At 35.0% G+C, this 21,433-nt stretch overlaps 1 protein-coding gene across 1 annotated transcript in view; it reads left to right on the plus strand.

The window, feature by feature from the left end:
• Nucleotides 1-21,433, plus strand: part of FCHO2 (FCH and mu domain containing endocytic adaptor 2) — a 118,294-nt gene that overhangs the window by 81,265 nt on the left and 15,596 nt on the right. The window contains exons 14-22 of the mRNA XM_040262705.1: nucleotides 66-77; nucleotides 427-451; nucleotides 2,522-2,564; nucleotides 4,985-5,079; nucleotides 9,730-9,833; nucleotides 11,603-11,732; nucleotides 16,017-16,128; nucleotides 19,466-19,621; nucleotides 19,982-20,114. Of these exons, the coding sequence (XP_040118639.1) occupies nucleotides 66-77; nucleotides 427-451; nucleotides 2,522-2,564; nucleotides 4,985-5,079; nucleotides 9,730-9,833; nucleotides 11,603-11,732; nucleotides 16,017-16,128; nucleotides 19,466-19,621; nucleotides 19,982-20,114 (810 nt within the window). The remainder of the gene's footprint in view (nucleotides 1-65; nucleotides 78-426; nucleotides 452-2,521; nucleotides 2,565-4,984; nucleotides 5,080-9,729; nucleotides 9,834-11,602; nucleotides 11,733-16,016; nucleotides 16,129-19,465; nucleotides 19,622-19,981; nucleotides 20,115-21,433) is intronic.

The following is a 21,433-nucleotide window of genomic DNA, read 5'->3' on the forward strand; positions in this document are numbered from 1 at the left end:
TACTGTGGTTTTCTTTACTCTTTTTTTAACACTATGTTTTTCTTTTTCTTTCCATGTACTACTAGAGACACAGCCCAGTAAGTGCAAAATTTTATGTTTATTTATTGACTTAAAAAATCATTGTGTATTTAAACATTGATTTTCAAAATATTTGCTTTTAGATTATCAAGTCATAGTATCTTGCTGTAGGTACTAGTATTTTAAAACATTTCATTTTATTGAATTATTTAAAGGTACACATGTTATATTTTGACTATAAAATAAAAGGTTTTTTCTGTAATCTTGTTAGCTAAATACAGTTTCTAATTGAGCAGATATACGGAAAACTTAATATTATGTTCCCGGTGTTAACATTTTATCAAGTAATTTTATTACCACATTAAATTATTTGTTTGATGGCACTTAGTTTTTGCATTTCTATTTTAGGTGCAGATGAATCGGAATTCATCTAGTAAGTTTGACATTTAAATTAGTTATTTTAAGTCTATTAAAATTTATCAGAGAATTTGCCAAGCTTGTAGCCTAACATATGTAGCTGTAGAAATGGTCTTTGCTCATCATTTACCACAACAATATACCATTTTTACAACAGAAGACAATTTATGTATATTATTTCTGTTAGTTTTAAGCTGTGCTTTAAGCTTTAATACATGGCTACCAGATTTTTCATAAATCAGCAAAACCAAAGAGCAGCTTCTGATTAAGCTTATAAAACAGTTAAACTATCATAACTCTTTATGAAGCAGAAGGCGCTTCTGAGTTTTAGCTTGATCTTTAAGTCATATCACATTTGTAGTTTCTATTATAAAGTTTTTAGTATAGTAACTTAAATTATACTAAAAGTCATTTGGGGATGGTAACATCATTTGCAGAATCATGTGTTAAACATAACAAGAGTGGAACCAGGGTCTCCTGCATTGCAGGCAGATTCTTTACCAGCTGAGCTATCAGGGAAGCCCAGACATAGCACATATTGTGGGAAAAACAGCGTTGAGCAGCCCACACCAAAGTTACGCAGTTCTGTGAACAGTGCCTGTTAAAAACCATGGCATCAGTCGTAATTAAAAATTCTAGCACAGTTGAAAAGACCTATTAAATTCATAGTAAATACCAAACTAAAAGTAAGATTTCATTAATACTTTTAAAAAATAAATGGTAAGTAGCTTGTTGATTGAGAAGGCAATGGCACCCCACTCCAGTACTCTTGCCTGGAAAACCCCATGGACAGAGGAGCCTGGTAGGCTGCAGCCCATGGGGTCGCTAAGTCGGACACGACTGAGCGACTTCACTTTCCCTTTTCACTTTCATGCATTGGAGAAGGAAATGGCAACCCATTCCAGTGTTCTTGCCTGGAGAATCCCAGGGATGGCGGAGCCTGGTGGGCTGCCGTCTCTGGGGTCGCACAGAGTCGGACACGACCGAAGCGACTCAGCAGCAGCAGCAGCAGCTTGTTGATAGGGGATATGAGGAAAGAGTATAAACTCAGTTTCAGCGCCTGAGTTATTGAAGATGAGGGCAAAGTGCAGAAAGATAAAGAACACCACAGTGAACACGTTGAGGCAAAACATATGGCTGAGAAAAGCCAAATGGGAGAATGTGATATGAATGGGCATTATGTACAATGTGGTATTATTCCACATTTGTAGTGTTTAGTCGCTAAGTAGTATCCAACTCTTTTTGTAACCCCGTGGGCCCACCAGATTCCTTTGTCCGTGGAATTCTTGTCCAGGCAAGAATACTAGAGGGGTTTGCCATTTCCTTCTCCAGGGGATCTTCCCAACCCAGGGACTGAACTTGTGTCTCCTGCATTGGCAAGTGGAATTTCACCAGGGAAGCCTGTTATTCCTCATAGTTTGCTGCTGTATTTTGCATTCATCAGCTATTCTTGGTGATGCAAAACATTAAGGTGCAGTGAAAATTGCTTATGAACCAGCAGAACTTTTGCTTTACTGATGCTGTTCCCCCACATACCAGTTGCTTATGAAATGATTCATGTTACAAATGCAGAAGGTAGAAAAATAGACTATCTCATAAAGAGACTGTTGCTCTAGGTTGTTACAAAAATTTTATTTTTCAAAATAAGGTGTTCTTCAAGAGTTGCTATCTACTTTTGGTCAACAAAATAATCACTAATAATATCTTAGAGCTTGAAAAATGCTTTCATGATTCATCAGTTAAAGTTGTTGAGTAGTGCATAAGCTTTTAAACATCTGTTCCAATATTTAGAGTTGCATCCCATAGTTTTTTGAGAACAGCAGTTTAATGAATATGATAGTTTAGTTGACTCAAGTTATTTCTTATCAAAGGTATTAGAGATAAAGGTTTAGCAGAAATTCAGCTCTTATTTTAATATTCTTAAGCATGGTAGGAAATTTGTTAAAGGCCTGTTTTCCTTTTCTTCGTGTGTGTGTGTGTATGTTACTAATATCAGAATTTAAAAGTTGATCTATGTGTAGTAGTTCTCTATATTAAAATATTTTATTGGATTAATTTTTTCATAATATTTCGACTTTTTAACTAGGTGAAGAGTTAACAAAATCAAAGCCATCTGCTGCATCCAATGAGTAAGTTTTACGTTCGAAATCTTTTGTAAATAGACTTTATTTTTTAGAGAAATTTTAGGTTCACAGCAAAATTGAGTGGAAGGTACAGAGGTTTTTGCATATAACGCTTTGCCTCCACATATGCCAAACCTCCCCCACTATCAGATTCCACCACCAGAGGAGTGTAGTTACAATTGATGAACCTTTATTGACAAGTTGTTACCATCCAAAATCCATGGTTTACATTAGGGTTCACTCTTGGTGTTGTATATATCCTGGGAGTTTTGACAAATGGATAATGACACATGTCCACCATTATAGTATCATACAGAATAATTGCACTGCCCTGTGTCCTCTACCTGTTAATCCTTTCCTCCCTACTACATTTAAATTTTAAGTATCCTTTTGTTCTTTCTAGAGAGTTTTGCTTTCTCTGTAGTTTTAATTCTAGAAGACTGTTTATAGTCATCCCATTTCCTAAGCTGTGAAATGTCAGTTTTTAGATGTTTTAAATTATTTCTCATTTGACAGTATTTATTTCTATGATAATTAAAAAAACATTCATTCCACTGTATTTGGCTTTGGGGTCCTCACTGCTGCTGCTAAGTAAATGATAGTATCCCAAAGTCATACATGTCTATTTTTTTTTTAACTCAAGTTTACATTGGAGTATAGCTGATTAACAGTGTTGTGACAGTTTCAGGTGGAGAGCAAGGGACTCAGCTATACATATACATGTATCCTTTCTCCCCCAGACTCCCCTCCTGCTGCCACATAACCCTGAGCAGAGTTCCCTGTGCTGCACAGTAGGACATTGGTTAATCACTTTAAATACAGCAGCGTACATGTCTATATTTCAACTAGTTATTCTCATGGAAATTCTCTCACTTTTCCTTCAATTTTGTCTGTGACTTTGTAAAGTAGACTGTATACTTTATGAACCTCAAAATGAAGTGTTTCAATTAAGTTGATAAAGGAGAGAAGACGTGTTGCCAGTTCTTAAGAAGAAAAATATTTTAAGCCAGTGTTGCATGGCTTTTTTCCCTCACTTCTATATTAGTAAGAATACTTTAAATATTTATTGCATGAGTAAAAGTAGACTTAATTAAATGGATAGTTTGAAATGGAAACTTTCAAAGCTAAACACTAATTGAGCACACCAGTGGTATTCATTTGATTTTTCATTTTTAAAGATAAGTTGTTTAGTGTTTTAAGACTGTTTTCAGGAATCATTTATGCAATTATGATTCTGTACTTTATCATAAGTGTGTTTCCATATGGGTACATGTTGAGATATTAGATCTCTACTTATAAGTGATTGTAATATTTTATTATCGTGGGCCTGTTTTCTCAGATTTCTAAAAAATATTTTAAATAATGGTAGTTTGATATATTGAATTATTTTGAAGTGGGGATTAATTTTATTTTTATGCATAAATATATACAATTTTTATTTGTCAAGAATACCTCAGTAAAGTTGGGAAAATTAGTTTAAAAAGAATGGGTACAAAGGTCAGGTGTTCAGAATAGAGATTAAGCATCTTAAAAGGGCTATGACTAAAATGAAAAAGAGAAACATTTATATAAAAGTTTGTATTAAAGTGAAGAGCCAAGATTGAAATCCTGAGGGTAACTAGTTTGGAGGATTCCAAAAGGTTAGTGGAGGAAAATCTTTGGTTACGCAGCACATTGAAGTTTCTGAAACAAAAATGTTCATGCTCTTGATTTTGTAGTTAGTCTTGGTAACCTCTCATAAAAAGGCATGTATGACCCATAAATCTAGTGGCCCAGGCAGGGATTACCTAGGGAGAAATCCTGCCTGTGCATGAGCTACTGCAGTGGTCAGACCATTGAATTGAGGCTTGTAGCATCATTTATATACATAGGGTTTAAGCCACCACCCTGTACTTAAATGATACTTTTAAAAAGTCCTTTCCCCTCTTTCTTCATCTTCCATAATAAATATGGCCTTATAAAATTTCTATCTGATTTCATGTCACTTAAGAAATTTCTGTCCAGGACTGGGTTCTAGATATGAATTCACAGATCTGACACTACCGTAGAGTTAGCTACGTGATTTTAGGCAGCTCTTTTAGACTCCCCATGCTACTTTTCATTTGTAAAACTGAAATTAATTTCCATTCTGGCAGCTCCTATGATTATTAGAATATAACAAGATTTAATTAGTAGGGATTAAACTATTCTCACTTAAGAACTTTATATAATGTTATTGTAGGGTTCTGTTTATAGCAGTTAATAAATACAGTTTATTAAACTTATTTACCTGCTAATTAAGTTCTTTATATATTCAACTGGCAGAATATCCAGTTCTTTGATCATATATATTGCTGTTGTAGTTCTTTCTATGAAATGTATTCCTAGATTTTATACTAATAAATTGCTCATTTGCTAAAATCCTTCTTTTTAAAATGTTCTGATAGGAAAGGGACCAGTGATCTACTTGCTTGGGACCCCCTGTTTGGACCATCTCTTGATTCATCTTCCTCAGCTTCATTAACTTCATCATCGTCATTAGGTAAATATATTTATTTTTTTTTAACTGTAAAAGAATGCAGCAGTTATTTTTTCTGATTTGTCCATTACTTCTATGTTGTACTTAACTATCAAAAATTTAACTTGTCCTCTGATCATGTTGCCATATAAAAGTAATTTTATATTGATTTGTTAATTTATGTTAAAGACCATATGTCTTTAAAAATTAATCAAAAACCAACTTTTTTCCCTTTGTATATCACTGCACAAATAATAATTTTTAGTATTCAACTGCATAGATGTGTATTAATATAACTAGTCCATTCTTGATGTACATCAAATTGCATCTAATTTTTAGTGTTATGGGCATTAATAGATATAACAGATTTTGTCCACACATCTCATATCCTTATAATAATTTATCAATACAAGATTTAGGAGTCACAAGATATGCCCATTGATGTTTACTGCCAAACTGCTTTCCAGAAAGGCTTCGGCACTTCCCAAGAAGTTCATGAAAGAACTTAATGAATGCATTTTAGTTATTCTTCTGGAAAAAATATATTAAATTCCTCTTTTCTTCAAAATATAAAATCCCATTAGTCAACAATCAAAGCATGTTTAATCAAACTTCTTGTTCAAAAACAGAAAATAAAGTCACTTTAAGTTGATCTTCAAACTTCTTTGGGATTTCAGAAATGCCATATAGTATTTAGAGTTAAGGAAGTATTGCATGAAGTCCTTTTTATTATCAGTATTTTATATATGAAAAAATTAAAGTTCAGAGATGATCAGGAACTTCTTTAACACCGTATAACTAGGAAATGAGGCATAGATTCAAACCTGGATTTTTACTAATTCCAAAATCCGTTCAATTCATCATACTCTGGCAGATTAACAAAACAGTAAGCTACGTTGAAACGCTTTGCTATAAATACTAAAATAAACACTAGCATTTACAGTTGGATTGTTTAGAAACTAACGCTTTTTAGTTTTAGAAATTAAGTGGATTTTAGGCAACCTTAGCTGAAACAACTGAGAATTTTGAAGAGCAAGAACCAGTCATTAGATAATTGAACATATTCTGAAGTGGCATTATAGCCTTTCTCATTTGGCTTTTGTTTACCGTTCAGTTTTAGGAAACTAATCTTACTAATGGATCTTACAAGTAAAATAATTGTATAGGAAAAACTGAAGTTGTATTAAGGTCTTAATCAAAATTTTCACATTGTCTGTTCTCACAGAGGTTTCCATCATACAGAAATTTCTTCCTAACTTCACCATTGTTTCTATTTTCTTTAGCACAGTCTCTTTCTTTTCAAAAGATTGCTCTTATCCTCTTGCTACCATCTAAAGAATGTTTTGCCCATATTACTTTCAACTTCAGGTAAAACAAAAAAAAGATACTTTAGTTGTCATTTGATGTTTAGTTGGGAGTGATAAAACTTTTTTTTGGCTTATTTCAAAATTTGTTTTGATATGGCTTTTAAAACCTTCCTATTAAGTCTGAAAAATACTATATTATTTTCCCTTCAAAGACTGTTAGTGATGTTGAAAAGAGTTATTCTGCTGTGCAATAATTATTATTAGGTCTTCACCCATAATTATTATTAGGTCTTCACCTGGACAGGATATAATTATTAATAAAACTGATGAATACATTATGATGATTCTATTTTGTAAGACTGGCTGTAAGTGAAATTATTAAATAGGCATTTGTCTTAAATTTCCTTCCACCTCTTTTTGCAGTACATGTCTCCCTTATTTTAACATTGTCTACACCAATAACCCATTTTCACGTTAGAATGGGCCAGGTTGTCAGATTATTCTCTCCTCTCTTTTGTCCCCTGCAGAATGTTAATTCATTAATTACTCCGTCTCAACTAAACTAGTCTAAGAAAATAATTCCTGTCAGTTAGTAACTGATACATTAAACCTTTCAGTGTTTTGTATTTAAAAAACATGCTTAGAGCTTGGTACAGAAGTGTTTTCAGTTGCTTTTTCTACCATATAGATGTTATATATGTATAACTTACAAATTTATATATAATAAAAGCATGTATATAAAATTTAATATAAATATCTCATACCTGCCTCCCCTTGGATAAGTGCTATTATAGACCATGGAGAAGGCAATGGCACCCCACTCCAGTACTCTTGCCTGGAAAATCCCACGGACGGAGGAGCCTGGTAGGCTTCAGTTCATGGGGTCGCTGAGGGTCGGACACCACTGAGCAACTTCACTTTCCCTTTTCACTTTCATGCATTGGAGAAGGAAATGGCAACCCACTCCAGTGTTCTTGCCTGGAGAATCCCAGGGACGGGGGAGCCTGGTGGGCTGCCGTCTACGGGGTCGCACAGAGTTGGACACGACTGAAGTGACTTAGCAGTATAGACCATCTCAACTCTTAACACTGATTTCGCCTGTCTTACTTCCTGTGACAGTTTCAAGTTTTACCACTTGTTGAGGAACACATGTACCCAGCACCGTCACTTTGACACCTTGTCAAATCTTTTAGACTTCTACTGACTCTTAGCATCACCTTTTGCTCCTCTGGGAAAAAAAAATAATTCTGGCTTTATATATTTTTGGGCCATAAATTTAGTTTCTTATTCTCGTAATTATTTTCCCCAATTAATATAAAGTTTGAGCTCCTTGTCTTGTTCCATGTATTATTAAAATTTTCTGGTTTTGAGTAATAAAAATAATACTACCTGAAATAAGAACTATTTGCTTATATAGATTTATATTTTAATTTTAGAATTTTCCTGTTGTTTCTAGTTTTTCAGTTGCTTTATTCTGTTGCTGTTGTTCTTAATGAACAAAATAGGAACTCCGCTTTTCTCTCCCAGATTGATTTGTCTGGGCATGTGATAATTAAATGTTAACTTGAAATCATGTCAGATTTTGGATCTAGAAAACCCATCACCAGACTATTCCACCAACCCTCTCTGCTCTCCTGCTGTGATGACACCACCAGGAAGCATAAAAATTTTCTTTTGCTTCATGGTTGCAAGTTGGTGGATTTCCTTTACTGAGGAACTTGTTAAAATTACTAGTGGAGCCCAGAAGGTACTCCAGAGATTGCATTGTAAAGCTGGATGAAAATACTTTCAGGTTCTCTGGTGCTTTGGATAGATTTGTTTATAATTTATTAATTATAACTTACAACTAATAGATTAATTTATAACAGTGAAGTCAATGAATATTGCTGTTAGTTTTTCTCAAAAAGCAAATTCTGATTATTTGAAGAAGTGGAACTTGACACCCCTGCCAGGCTTGGATTGAATCAGTCTAAATGCCACTTGTTCCGTAGTGAAGTTTCAAGTGTTAATACCTCTGCTGTGTTAAGCCCTCTCACAAGCGTGAAGTAGCTTGAGTGTTGGTCACTGCTGGCTTCGTTGATAATGAACACATCTTTAAAGTAAATGTGTCATCATTCCACCCCTCGGGTTATTTCACATTTCTTCCAGTGTTCAGCTTAAAGTAAGGGGGCAGCATGAAAGAACTGGTGCTGACTGGAAGATGACAGCTGCTAAAGTTGATTTCTTATCAGGGTTCTACTGTTTTCTTCAAGCAACCTGAACTGTGCTTGCATCTTTTATCTCTTCATATGACCTGCTTTCTGGATAATTCTGTACCCCCATGCGTTTGCTTTCACTCCTGTGTGACTGCCTTTTTCTTCAGGTCTCTTCCCACCACCTCCATGCTCCCTTTTACTCCTCCATTGCTGACTAAGAGTTCTCAGCTCTACTGTTTGTTGTTCTGTGCGTATACTCAGGCACTTTCTTAGGTTTTTAGCTTGGCACATTGTAAACATACAGAAGTTACTGAGATATATTCTTTAATCTGAATTACAGACCCACTTCTTAGAGTGGACCAAAGGAATTTGAAGGTCCTTTTAATTAAGGATTATTTAGATGTATTTGCTTCCATTCTACATTCTTGCTTTGATTATGCTAATACATGTGTAACTTTTGATAATATACACTTGAACTTTATTCATTAACTTCTGTCATGCTGAGAGTTATTTTTAATTAGGACTACTGAGATTTGTATTTCTGATTTTTAAAACTGCAACATTTGCAAATAGTGTTGAAAAACATTGAACACTAAATTTATGTAGGATTTAGGAAGTTAATGTATAATATTCTATGTTTGCCAAAAATTAATTATAGTGATTTGGGGAGGGTTTTTGTAAACTAAAAAGATATTTTGATTGTCACCAAAAACTGTTACAGTATGGTTCAACTTAAAAGTGAGATTACAAGTTTAATTAAGGTAGATATTTTATTTAGAGTTTATGTTATTACTTTGAAGATGTTGCTTCAAAAGCTTGTTCTTACATAAGTGTAAAGTACAAGTATTGGCAAGAAACTAAAGACCTAAGGCCTTATATTAGTTTACTTTTACCTTCTTATTAGATTTAATTTTTATATGTATAAATAATTGAAGCTAATATAATTTATAATTGTCAGTTTTATTGGAAACTTAATTTTTTCAGGAATATTATTGGTAACTCTGAGAAAATCATACTTGCATTTCACAAATAGCCATAATTACATTTTAAAGAGAAAGAACTTCTGAAGAGTGAGCTTTGAACTCTCACAATTCCTCTGTACTGGAATGTTTTCATCTAAGGATTGCTATGTATTAATGGTTTTCTTTAAATCCTCTTTTTCTGCCCACCAGCCAGGCCCGCAACTCCTCTTTCTGTGGGCACCATTGTCCCGCCGCCAAGGCCTGCTTCCAGACCAAAGCTTACTTCAGGCAAACTCTGTGGGATTAATGAAATAGTATGTACTCACTTTTCTGTTTCATTATAACCGTTTTGATTTAATATGCAAATGATATTTTTCTATATGTTCGTTTACTGCTAAATCCTTGGCATTTTCTACTCAAGTCTTCACAGTACAGAAAAATTTTCCCTGCTTTACTTCATCTTTTACTCGCCAGTTTAATTGCCAGAATTAAATTTCTGAGTATCAAGCTTAATCTTTTCCCCTGATACACATCTGCAGTGTTACCCCATAATCCATGTATAGAATGTTTTAGCTGAAGTAAAACAGAACAGATTGAAGGAAAGACGACTAGTCTGGGAGAATCTGACTCTGAATAGAACCCAAATAACTGGGGACAGAAGAGTGTCTTTCACTGCTTTGTATCTAGTACCCATGATTTGACATGTAGTAGGCACTAGGTAGGGAGAAGGCGATGGCACCCCACTCCAGTGCTCTTGCCTGGAAACTTCCATGGACCGAGGAGCCTGGTGGGTGCAGTCCATGGGGTCGCTAGGAGTCAGGCACGACTGAGTGACTTCACTTTCTCTTTTCACTTTCATGCATTGGAGGAGAAAATGGCAACCCACTCCAGCACTCTGGCCTGGAGAATCCCATGGGCAGAGGAGCCTGGTGGGCTGTAGTCCATGGGGTCGCTAGGAGTCAGACACAACTGAGTGATTTCACTTTCTCTTTTCACTTTCATGCATTGGAGAAGGAAATGGCAACCCACTCCAGTGTTCTTGCCTGGAGAATCCCAGGGACGGAGGAGCCTGGTGGGCTGTAGTCCATGGGGTCGCTAGGAGTCGGACACGACTGAAGCGACTTAGCAGCAGCAGCAGGCACTAAGTAAATACTTAATTCATAAAACTTTATAAACAGGAAAGGGTTCTTTTTAATTAAGCTCAGTATTCCATATTTTAATGATAAACCACCTGAGGAAGTGTTGGTAATGTATTATTGGAACAGTTAGGAATTTGGAAGGAAAAAAATCCATTTACCAAGTAAAAGATAAATGAATTAGAATCATATTTTTTGTATTTGTTTTTAACTAGAAAACTGGAAAGACAATAGAATTAAGATTTTCTCCTCTGAATGGGGTAAACTTTTCTCAGTAAGGAGGCATTAATTACAATGAATTATAAGGAAAATGTAGACAGGTTTATAAATGCCAAAAGTGAAGCAATATTTAGGAAGAAAATACTTGCTTCAAATGAAAAAAAGAGTTAGTGAAAGCTCAGATAATACTAAGATTTCCTCAAACTAAATCAGGCAGAGCTAATATAGACAGCTTGTAAGACAGAAATGCCAGTTTTGTTTTTATCTATAGAATTAGCTAAAGTTTTTTTAGATTTATTATTTTTCCTTCTTCTAAGGTTCATCTATTCATTGCTGGCAAGAGTGCAGAAAAATATTCTCTTATATTATTATAGGCAATAGGGTAAATTGAGTTACCCAAATAGTAAGCAGTTTGGCATTATGTATGAAAAACTTTCATACTGTTTAATAATTTAGCTTCTGAGAATCTATCTTAAGTACGCTTTTTAAAATACAGAAAAAGTTTTATATACATTACAGAAAAAGTTCTATATACAAAGATTCTCTTTACAGGATTATTTTAAAATAGTCTTTTCAGCTCTATGGTATCTAATTGTGAGTTTTAAGAGACACAATAAATTTGGTTTATTAATAGTATGTTAAAACTAATCTTACTTGATACCTAAAAATATTTTCTGATAACTGGGGGATTATTTGAGCATTTTGGTAAGTGACATTTTGTTTTTAAGCCCAGGCCATTCAGCCCACCTATAACTTCTAATACCAGCCCACCTCCTGCTGCTCCATTAGCACGGGCAGAAAGTTCTTCCTCTATCTCATCTTCTGCTTCCCTAAGTGCTGCCAATACTCCAACTGTAGGTAAGTACGTATCACAGATTGCATGCAAAAGTTAACGTCCAAAATATGATCAGGTTGACTGATGGTAGTAAAGTTTTAACATTTGACATTTTGGTTTTGGGGAAACACACCTGGCATTATCAAACTAATAATGATAGTTCCTTTTTCACATTTTATATTATCTGAATAGAGAATTTTAATCATGATTAGCACTGTTAAGAATGCATCAAACATAAATTTTTGACCAATATGAATATAATTGAAGGCAGAATATGATGCAGTACTTTCTACTTGCATTCCTAAAAAAAAATTGTTTTAAAAAGCAGTTGACTCTGAAAGAAAGAGGGCTTTGTGCTTGCAGTGTGATCCTTGGACCTGCAGCATCTGTCTGTATCACCTGGAAACTTAATAGAAATGCAGTCCTTTTAAGTTAGAAACTGTGGAGTGGGGCTAGCAGTCCTTGAATAGGCCTTCCAGGCAACTCTGATGCATGTTAAGCTTCAGAATCCCAACTATAATTAAGCTGATTTAATTATACCCAATTTGATTTGTCAAAACTCAGGAGAAATGCAGCTTCTGTGTATATCCAGTATAAAAATTGCATAAGTGGTACAGGCTGAGAGAATTGATTTGATTTCTAAATGTCTGAACATGGTGTTACTATTTTTATTTTATATACCTTTGTGAGCATACTGTTTTTCCCATGTTCTAACTTTATGTAAATAATATATTCAATAAGTATTTCTGTTTGCTGTAATGGGCACTTTCTTTTTATATTTTGTTTGCATATGTGGTTTTCTTACTTTTTATTTCCATAGAATCTGTGTTTTAGTCATAAAGAACATAGATGGGTCCTGTTAGAAATCAAGCAGGTCTGAATTACCAAAATTGCTTTAGTCATTTCCCATTACCTAGATAATTCATAACGTTTTCTGTTTGTAAAGGAAACTTTAATTTTGATTAAGTTGGAAAATATTTGTTTATAGTTTTAGCCAGTGCTGGCAATAGGAGAATCAAAGTAGGTGGCAGTGATGGTACAGGCATGCAGGATGTAATGTGGACTTTGTGCAAGAGTTTCTTTAAATCTATCTAAATTGTTCTCTCTCTTTATTATGATATTTATTCAGCTCTCTGTTCAGATTTAAGTTTTTGATTCTTCTTGTTCTTGAAAGTATTTTCTTTTTCCTGCAATATTTTGTTTTATTTAAATATGATAGAAGATGATAATTTGATTGGGACACTCTGTGAAATTGAAAAGCACTGTGAAACTTCACAAGGTATTGTATCAAAAGCAGATGTATGTGTTAACTAATGATCCTAAAGTATATCTAAAATATTGTTACCCAATTTTTCCTTTTCCAGCAATGTATAGTGTTTAAGAAATCAAGAATAACTCTTAAGGTTTAAGTGTCTCAATTTTGTACTAATTATGTCCAGTTTCTATACAGGATCTATTGATGATACTGGATAAATTATAGAAATATACAGTATTTTTGCATTATCTTCCATCCCCCCACTCTTCTTTCCTCTCTATTAAGATATAACAATAAACATTACTCTGGGGCTATCAGAAGCAGAGAAAAACTGATTAGGAAAGAACCAGAAAGATTATATCAGTGTAAAGAAAACTATAATATAAAGACATGCAAAGCAAACACTAACATACAAAAACCGCTCATACAGTGAGCTGAAGTTAGAGGCACAGAGGCAGGAAGTAGTTGGGATTAAGCACCTGTTTTTCACTTCTGAGCTGAAAGGAATTCCACAAAAATCTATTCATTGAATGTTACAAAGGTAGATACTCTTTATTTCAGCTTTCTCTGTCTGCACTTTCAAAACACATACAGTGTTTAAATATGCAACAGTTAAGTCAGAATTAGAATGCATATTATCCTTAAAAAAAGAATATCCAAGGAATTATTTCTGTACAGGGAGTTATTCTGAATAATACAGTACACATTTAGACTTTTTAGGGACTTAAGTACATATTTCCTATGTTAAACATTTTAAGTATACAATATGGTCTTGGGAACAAAGATGGAAAACAAAGGAGGATATGGAAAAATGTTAAGTAGATTTTGAGTTTTCCCCCTAACTCTCCAATACTTTTTGCTTCTCACCAGTATTTCAATAACAGGCTTTAGAATTTATGGGGAAACTTTTTCAAGAACTCTAATTTTATATGCCCAAATTGGGTAATTGAAAAGAAGAACTTTGTAGGTTCGTTTGATTTTTAATGTCAGAGCAGTCGCAGACATTAATGTTACCCCTGACTGTGTGTCAATATTCACTTGTGTAGATTATTTAAGGGAAAAGATTAATTTCATATTTAGGAAAATATAATTTTCTCTAATAAAAGATTACTATAGCCTTCCTCTTTCTCTGAAAATATGCTTTCCTGAATTTCTAGTGACTCTCTAGTTTAGAACAATATATTTATTTAAAAATTGAACTAATTTAAATTTACAGTGAAATTTTCCCACTGCATGAACATGTGTTTGCCTAGTTGTAATCACATATCCTAGAAACTACTGCCTCTTGATCAAGCCCGTTATTTAATTATCTCTTGCCTCATCTTGAATTTCTGTCAAGTCATTTGTATCTTCAATCCAGGATTCACTGTATTCAGTGATCTTGCAGAATGCAAAACATAATCATGTTTTTTTAAAACATTTTCAGTGGCTTTTAGTGCCAGAAGAATAAAATTAAAGGTCCTCCATGTCCTGTCTGGGTCATAAACACTTCTTCAGACACATTTTCATGTCCTTTCATCACTCAGCCTATCACCCACAAAGTATGTTTCTGATTTCCAAAAAGAACTACTTGTGGTTCAAAAAGGCACCATTTCTTCCATGCCTCTTTGGCAAAGTGTCTGGCATATATTAGTGCTTAGTAAATAGTAGCTGTTGTGATTTCGTGAATACATTTTAATACTGAGTTTATTTTCATATGAAATTTTAAGTTGTCTTGTTAGGGAGGATTTACTTTCCCAGTGACCTAGAAATAGCAGTTCCTGTTTCTGTGTATTTTTAATCACTGAGCCCTTTTTTTAAATTATGAAGAACCTTCTAAATCAGAATTCATCAAAATCTTTAACATTACAAAATCTTCCTGTCCTCTAAAGGTAACAAAAGCTCTTTCTCATTGTTAGTAGCGTACTAAGTTTAGTTGCAAGGCAAAAAAAACTGATTTTTGTCAGAATTAATATTCTAGGTATCATGAAGTAACTCACATTGAAATAAACATATCTGGTGGCTGTGAACATTGTATAATGTTTACATAACAAAAACATACATTCAAATTTTGGAGATACGTGTTGATCTAGGTTATTTTTTTCTTTAAGAATGAATAATTACTCTATTGACTTATTTTTACAAAATTGCATCATAAATCACATGTTAAAAGAAATGTTCCACTTTCCAATCAGTAACAATAATGGTAAGGCATAAATGAGAAGAGTACATTTGTAAAGAAAGAAAAAAAGAAGAGCAGTACACTATTTGAAGGGATTTTTCTGTCATGAAGTAAACCAGATATGTTGTTTAGGTTTTTAAAATACACATGCATTGAACTTGTTTACATTTTGTTATGCTTTTAAAACATGTATGATTTGTCTCTAAATGTATCTTACTAAGTGAATTTTATGTCAAGAATGTTACACCCAAATGATGTTATTAGTCGTATTTCAAGGAAAGATAATATGGGAATATAGTACAAGCATTAGACAAAGAAGAGGTAAAAGAGAATTACAGCAACCCACTCCAGTGTTCCTGCCTGGAAAATCCCATGGACAGAGGATCCTGGCGGGCTATAATCCATAGGGTCACAAAGAATCAGACGTGACTGACCATCTGTGTGTGCGCACACGCACGTACATACACATATATACACAATGGTAAGGAGTACATGATCACATTACATTGCTCATTTAGAAGTACCCAATGGACAGAGATACCTTAAGTAGAAAAATCTCAGGGTAGAACCTGAGAGAATTTAATATCTGAATGGTTTTGAAGCCATATTGTAGTAACTTCAGCTCTTCGTGTGAAGAGCTTTTTCCCCTCTGACATTCCTTAACCCAACCCTTCTGTGTCATTCCTTTAAAAGTCAGTGTGACATGTTTTCCTGACTTTTTATTTGTTCAATTTGTTTTATGCTCTGTCTTTTAACCAGATTTATACTTGGGGCATCTTTGAAACCAGTAATAGAGTTAATTGTGACAAGCTAACATTTTGACTCTACTCTGTCTTGGTATTCAATAAATACCTTTCTATAGGATTAACAAAAGACTTGTATTTATTCTAGGTGTGTCACGAGGTCCCAGTCCTGTCAGCCTTGGAAATCAAGACACCCTGCCTGTGGCAATTGCCCTCACAGAATCTGTTAATGCCTACTTTAAAGGGGCAGATCCCACCAAGTTAGTTTTTCAAAGATGTGTGTGTACGTGTGTGTGTGTTGCAGGGAACAGGGGACGTGGTGGTAAATTTTGAGAGTTATCTTTTGATTCTCTATAGGCTAGGGTTTTCTATTACTTGTTTACTTGCTTTTTGCTACCAAATATAGTCATTTAGAGATTGTCCTTCAGATGTAAGAAACCATTATAATCAGTAGTGTTGGCTATTTTCTAGTTTATGTACCTTTTTGGCCAGGTTTTATGACCAGTGTGATACATCTGTTGTTTAACACATCTGTAGAACAGGATTGTGGCAGCTGACCTAGATGGGGATAGAACTCTGAATCTTTGCCTAATGTATATCTTTGGTGAAAGTGTGATTTTTGCAAGAACGACCTACAGTGTATATCTGTTTACAGCAGACTCTTGAAGGGTTAGTTTAACCTCTTACTTTTAAGAAAATGATCTTTGGGTAAATGATCACTCTTATTTATTTTTCATGTATAACATTCATTCATTAAATATTTTAGTGCATAATATGTCTAAGACTTATAAGTTTGCATTGTTGTGAAAGAAAGTTTATTAGTTTTCTCTTGAGATAATGTAAGCTCTGTAGAGAAGAATTTTTGTTTAGTAAAGTATCCTCAGCACTTAGAATCTTACATATGGTAAGCGTGCAAATATTTTATGAATTAATGTGTGTTGAATGAATAATGTTACTTATGAAAAGTAGAGGTATTGATAATATGCTATGAAGAAAAATAAACCAGGTTAAGGGGATAAACAGTTAACAACAGTCAGCTACTATTTTAGATAAAATGATCAGAGAAAACTTTTTGAGGTTGATTTAAGTAGATGTGTGAGAGACATTGAGGGAAGAGCAAGCCATGCACATAACTTGAGTGAAGAGCATTCCAGGAGGTATAAGGGACTGAGGTAGAAGCACACTTGAGATATTCAAGAAACAGCGGAAAGAACCATGTCACTGAGTAGAAGTAAACAAGGAGGAAGGTAGTCATGATAAGTCCACAGAGGGAACAGATCAAGTTGGATATTGTAGACCATGATAACGAGGTTGGAATTCCTTCTCCGTGAGGTGGGAAGCAAGTCGAGACTTTTGAGCAGAGAAGTGATGAGGCTACTAACCTATGCTTTTGAAGTAGCACTCTGCCTGCTATATGGAGAATAAACTAGAAGGAGCCAGAGTGGATGCAGTGAGAAAGGGTTAACCACTGAAGTCCAGGTGGGAAATGATGGTTATTTGTACAAGGTATTAGCAGAGGAGATGGTGAGTGGTAATGGGAGTTTTGAATATATTTTGAAAAGAGAGCTGTCAAGTTTGTTGAGGGTGTAGATTGCTAAATTTGAAGTACTTATTAAGACAACTTAGTGGAGATGTTGATGATAGTTGAATACATGATTCTGGAGTTAGGGAGATAGGTTCAGATTAGAGAGAAAATATTTGGAAGTTATTAGTTTGTACATGACACTTTAAACTGAGGGCATTAGGGTGTAAAGAAGAGATCTGATGAGAACTAAGTCCTGGCCCCCTCCAGTGTTTAAAAACAGGAAGCTAAGAATGATCAGCAGTGGAGTTTGGGACAGCAAGCTATATGAGAGGCGAGGAGAGAACCAATAGAGCAGTGTCCCAGAAACTGAATGAACTCTCTCATGAAAGCAGGCGTCAGGCCAAGAAAAATCGATCATTGACATTATAGAGGTCATTAATGACCTTCACAGGAGCAGCTCTAGTAGACTGGTGGAGATGAAAGCCAGCTTCAGGGAAGCTCAGGAGCAGGAGATGATGCAAATATAGACAGCTGTATTCAGAGAAAGCAAATGTTAGGCAGTTCTTTTAGGATAGTTTGCTCTAAGTAGGAGGAGAGAAAGTGGGCGGTAGCAGGAGAGGAATCAGAGGAGGCTTTTATTAACTTTAGTTTTTGTGTTTTTTAAAGATAATAGGCATTTCAGTATGCATGTGGGAAAAATCTAATATTTATGGAAAAAACTGGACCTGCAGGAAAGGGGACAATTGGATGAGTGAAATTCTTCAGTATGAGATGTGCTTCAGGACAGAAGTGACAGGATTAACCTTAGGTGCATAGACTTATTATCTGTTGAAATTGGAGGGAAGGCAGAAGGTATAAATGCCTTCAGCCTAAGGGACATTTAGGATTTTAGCAGTGAGACTGTGAGGAAGTTCTTTTCTCATTTTATTTCCTTCATAAAATTTAAAGGAAAGTCATTGACTGCAGGTGGAGGGGGTGATATTTTACAGGTTAAAGAAGAAAGAAAGTATGAAAAGAGCTAGGGAATGTAGTCGAATATCCTATACCAATACTAAGGAGGTCCAATTGAGAGTTCTGGCTGTATAGTTATATGGTTTTTCTAGTCACATTCAGCCATATAGAAGGGGGTGAGGAGCTGGATTTGGTTAAGACTTTTGCCAAGCAAGCATAGTCAAGTGAGAGAGAACCAAGGGGTGGTTCTGCAAAGGAGTGTGCATAATGATGGACCGTGATGTCTCAGGCTGGGAAACTGAGGATATTAAGGGAAGGAAGAGTGAAGATGAGTGGAAAAGCTAGGAGGAACATGGGCCATGGAGGGTTTGATGAAGCTGGGGATGCAGTACTAGGTGGAATGATTTAGAAACGTAGGAAGTGACAGTCTGATCAGTGGGGAGTCAGACTGAGGTGATAGAGGGTCTGAAGTGTGGCTGAGGTAGGCTGGAAGGCAGGAGCTAGAAGGTAATACCAAAGTATTGAGAGGATTTATCTGTGTGGATAGTGATATCACTAAAAATTTATGATAGGAGTAGTGGTACAGAAATAGATTGCCAATGAGTCAGGAGCTGAAATTTTCAGGAAATGAAATGTTGAAAATGATTTGAAGGGTTGTGATAGAGAATAGAATAATCTGATGTTTTTTCAAAAGAAGGTGGTTCTTCTTTCAAAAGAATGTTTTTCAGAAGGAAGGAAGAATATATAGTTGGTAAGAAGCAGTGAGAAGGCACCTACCACTGCCACCATCAGGCCCAGCACTTTGTAGGGTTTGGAGGGGAAAATAGCTACAGCTGGAGATAGTGTTACCCAGGGAACACTATGAGACTGCCAGGGGATGGTTCGAGCAAACGTTATCAGTGTGCTTCCATTTGTGTTTGGCATTTTAATTCTAGGAGAGACTGGTGTTAGATGAATAAGTCATTTCACAATTAATCATTTTTTATTAGGAAATAATTCATCCATAATTATAAAGTGCTGTATATATAAATAAAGCCCTTTTTAAACTAAATATGCCTCAAATGGAGATTTAAATGCCTTATTTATAAACTGTTTAAATTTTTCACAATCTCCACTTCCAGGTGTATTGTGAAGATCACTGGTGACATGACAATATCATTTCCAAGTGGAGTTATTAAAGTCTTCACCAGTAATCCATCTCCACCTGTGCTCTGCTTCAGGGTGAAAAATATCAGCAGACTAGAACAAATTCTTCCAAATGCACAACTTGTGTTCAGGTTTGTGTACTTTTGTTTTGAAGGTGACATTCCTCTTTAAGAAATTTTTTATTTCTTCTTTGAAGCAATACTAGTTCAATTTGAAGACAGTACCAAAATTACTATATTAATTAGGCTACTGCTATCTTTGTTTTATGCATGCTGGTGGTGGTAATAGTTATTGTTAAATCCTTCTCTGCTGTACATCTTCTCATCTTTTAGGCAGCCTTCTGCTGTGTACCATTCTTTATCCCCTAACTTTAACTTTTTCTACCCTATCTTTTGGTTCATTTCTACTAGTCTTTCCCAAGTCACCAAATTACTACAGAGAGGCAGATCATAAAGATAAATAAAATAATGAAAAATTTCTTATATGTACAGTGATCCATCACAGTGTGATTCTAACACAAAAGATTTCTGGATGAACATGCAAGCTGTTACTGTCTACCTCAAGAAGCTATCAGAGCAAAATCCAGCTGCTTCTTACTATAATGTAGATGTATTAAAGTATCAGGTAAGTATCATATCATTATATTAAAATATTTTAATATTCAATTAAAATACTAGCAAATAGAATATTGCATAACATTAAATAACATGTCATGGCCAAAATGAAGTTCATTTGAGCAATGCTGCAAAGATATTTCAAAATTTTAAAATCTTTTAATAAGCTTATGGAGATTTTGACCAATTTGATCAAATTCACCACCTATTACCAATTAAAATACTGAGTAAATATAAATATATGAATATGTCCTTCACCTAAAAAGACTAGCATATCAATCTTAATAATGAAATACCTAAAGCATTGAAAGAAGTGGCAAAGATACCTATTATTCCTATTAGTATGTAAGATTTTTCTGGATGTGTTAGTATAGTTCAGTTCAGTTCAGTCACTCAGTCGTGTCCAACTCTTTGCGACCCCATGAATCACAGCACACCAGGCCTCCCTGTCTATCACCAACTCCCGGAGTTCACCCAAACTCACGTCCATCGAGTCGGTGATGCCATCCAGCCATCTCATCCTCTGTCGTCCCCTTCTCTTGTCCCCAATCCCTCCCAGCATCAGAGTCTTTTCCAATGAGTCAACTCTTCACATCAGGTGGCCAGAGTATTGGAGTTTCAACTTTAGCGTCAGTCCTTCCAAAGAACACCCAGGACTGATCTCCTTTAGAATGGACTGGTTGGATCTCCTTGCAGTCCAAGGAACTCTCAAGAGTCTTCTCCAACACCACAGTTCAAAAGCATCAATTCTTTGGTGCTCAGCTTTCTTCCCTGTCCAACTCTCACATCCATACATGACCACAGGAAAAACCATAGCCTTGACTAGACGGACCTTTGTTGGCAAAGTAATGTCTCTGCTTTTGACTATGCTATCTAGGTTGGTCATAACTTTCCTTTCAAGGAGTAAGCATCTTTTAATTTCATGGCAGCAGTCACCCTCTGCAGTGATTTTGGAGCCCCCCAAAATAAAGTCTGACACTGTTTCTACTGTTTCCCCATCTGTTTCCCATGAAGTGATAGTTAAACTAGAGAATTAAGTAATTGGTGGTAAATTGGGAAAGAACCAAAGTTATTAGTACAGGTGATATATCTCTGAATATATCAAGAGATATATTGATATCAATATATCTTAAGAGAATCAACTTAAAAACTGATGTAGGAGAATTTAGCAAAGTGCTCATTTAGAAATTAATAGCTTTCAAAACAACCATTTAGGAAAACTAATGGAGAATAATATTCACATCAAAAAAAAAAAACCCTAATTAGAGCTGGAGACGTTGTCCAAGGTGGTAACACAGGAAGATCCTGAACTCACTTTCTCCCAGGGAC

This window comes from Oryx dammah, unplaced genomic scaffold (assembly GCF_014754425.2).
Source record: "Oryx dammah isolate SB20612 unplaced genomic scaffold, SCBI_Odam_1.1 HiC_scaffold_20, whole genome shotgun sequence".
NCBI lineage: Eukaryota > Metazoa > Chordata > Mammalia > Artiodactyla > Bovidae > Oryx > Oryx dammah.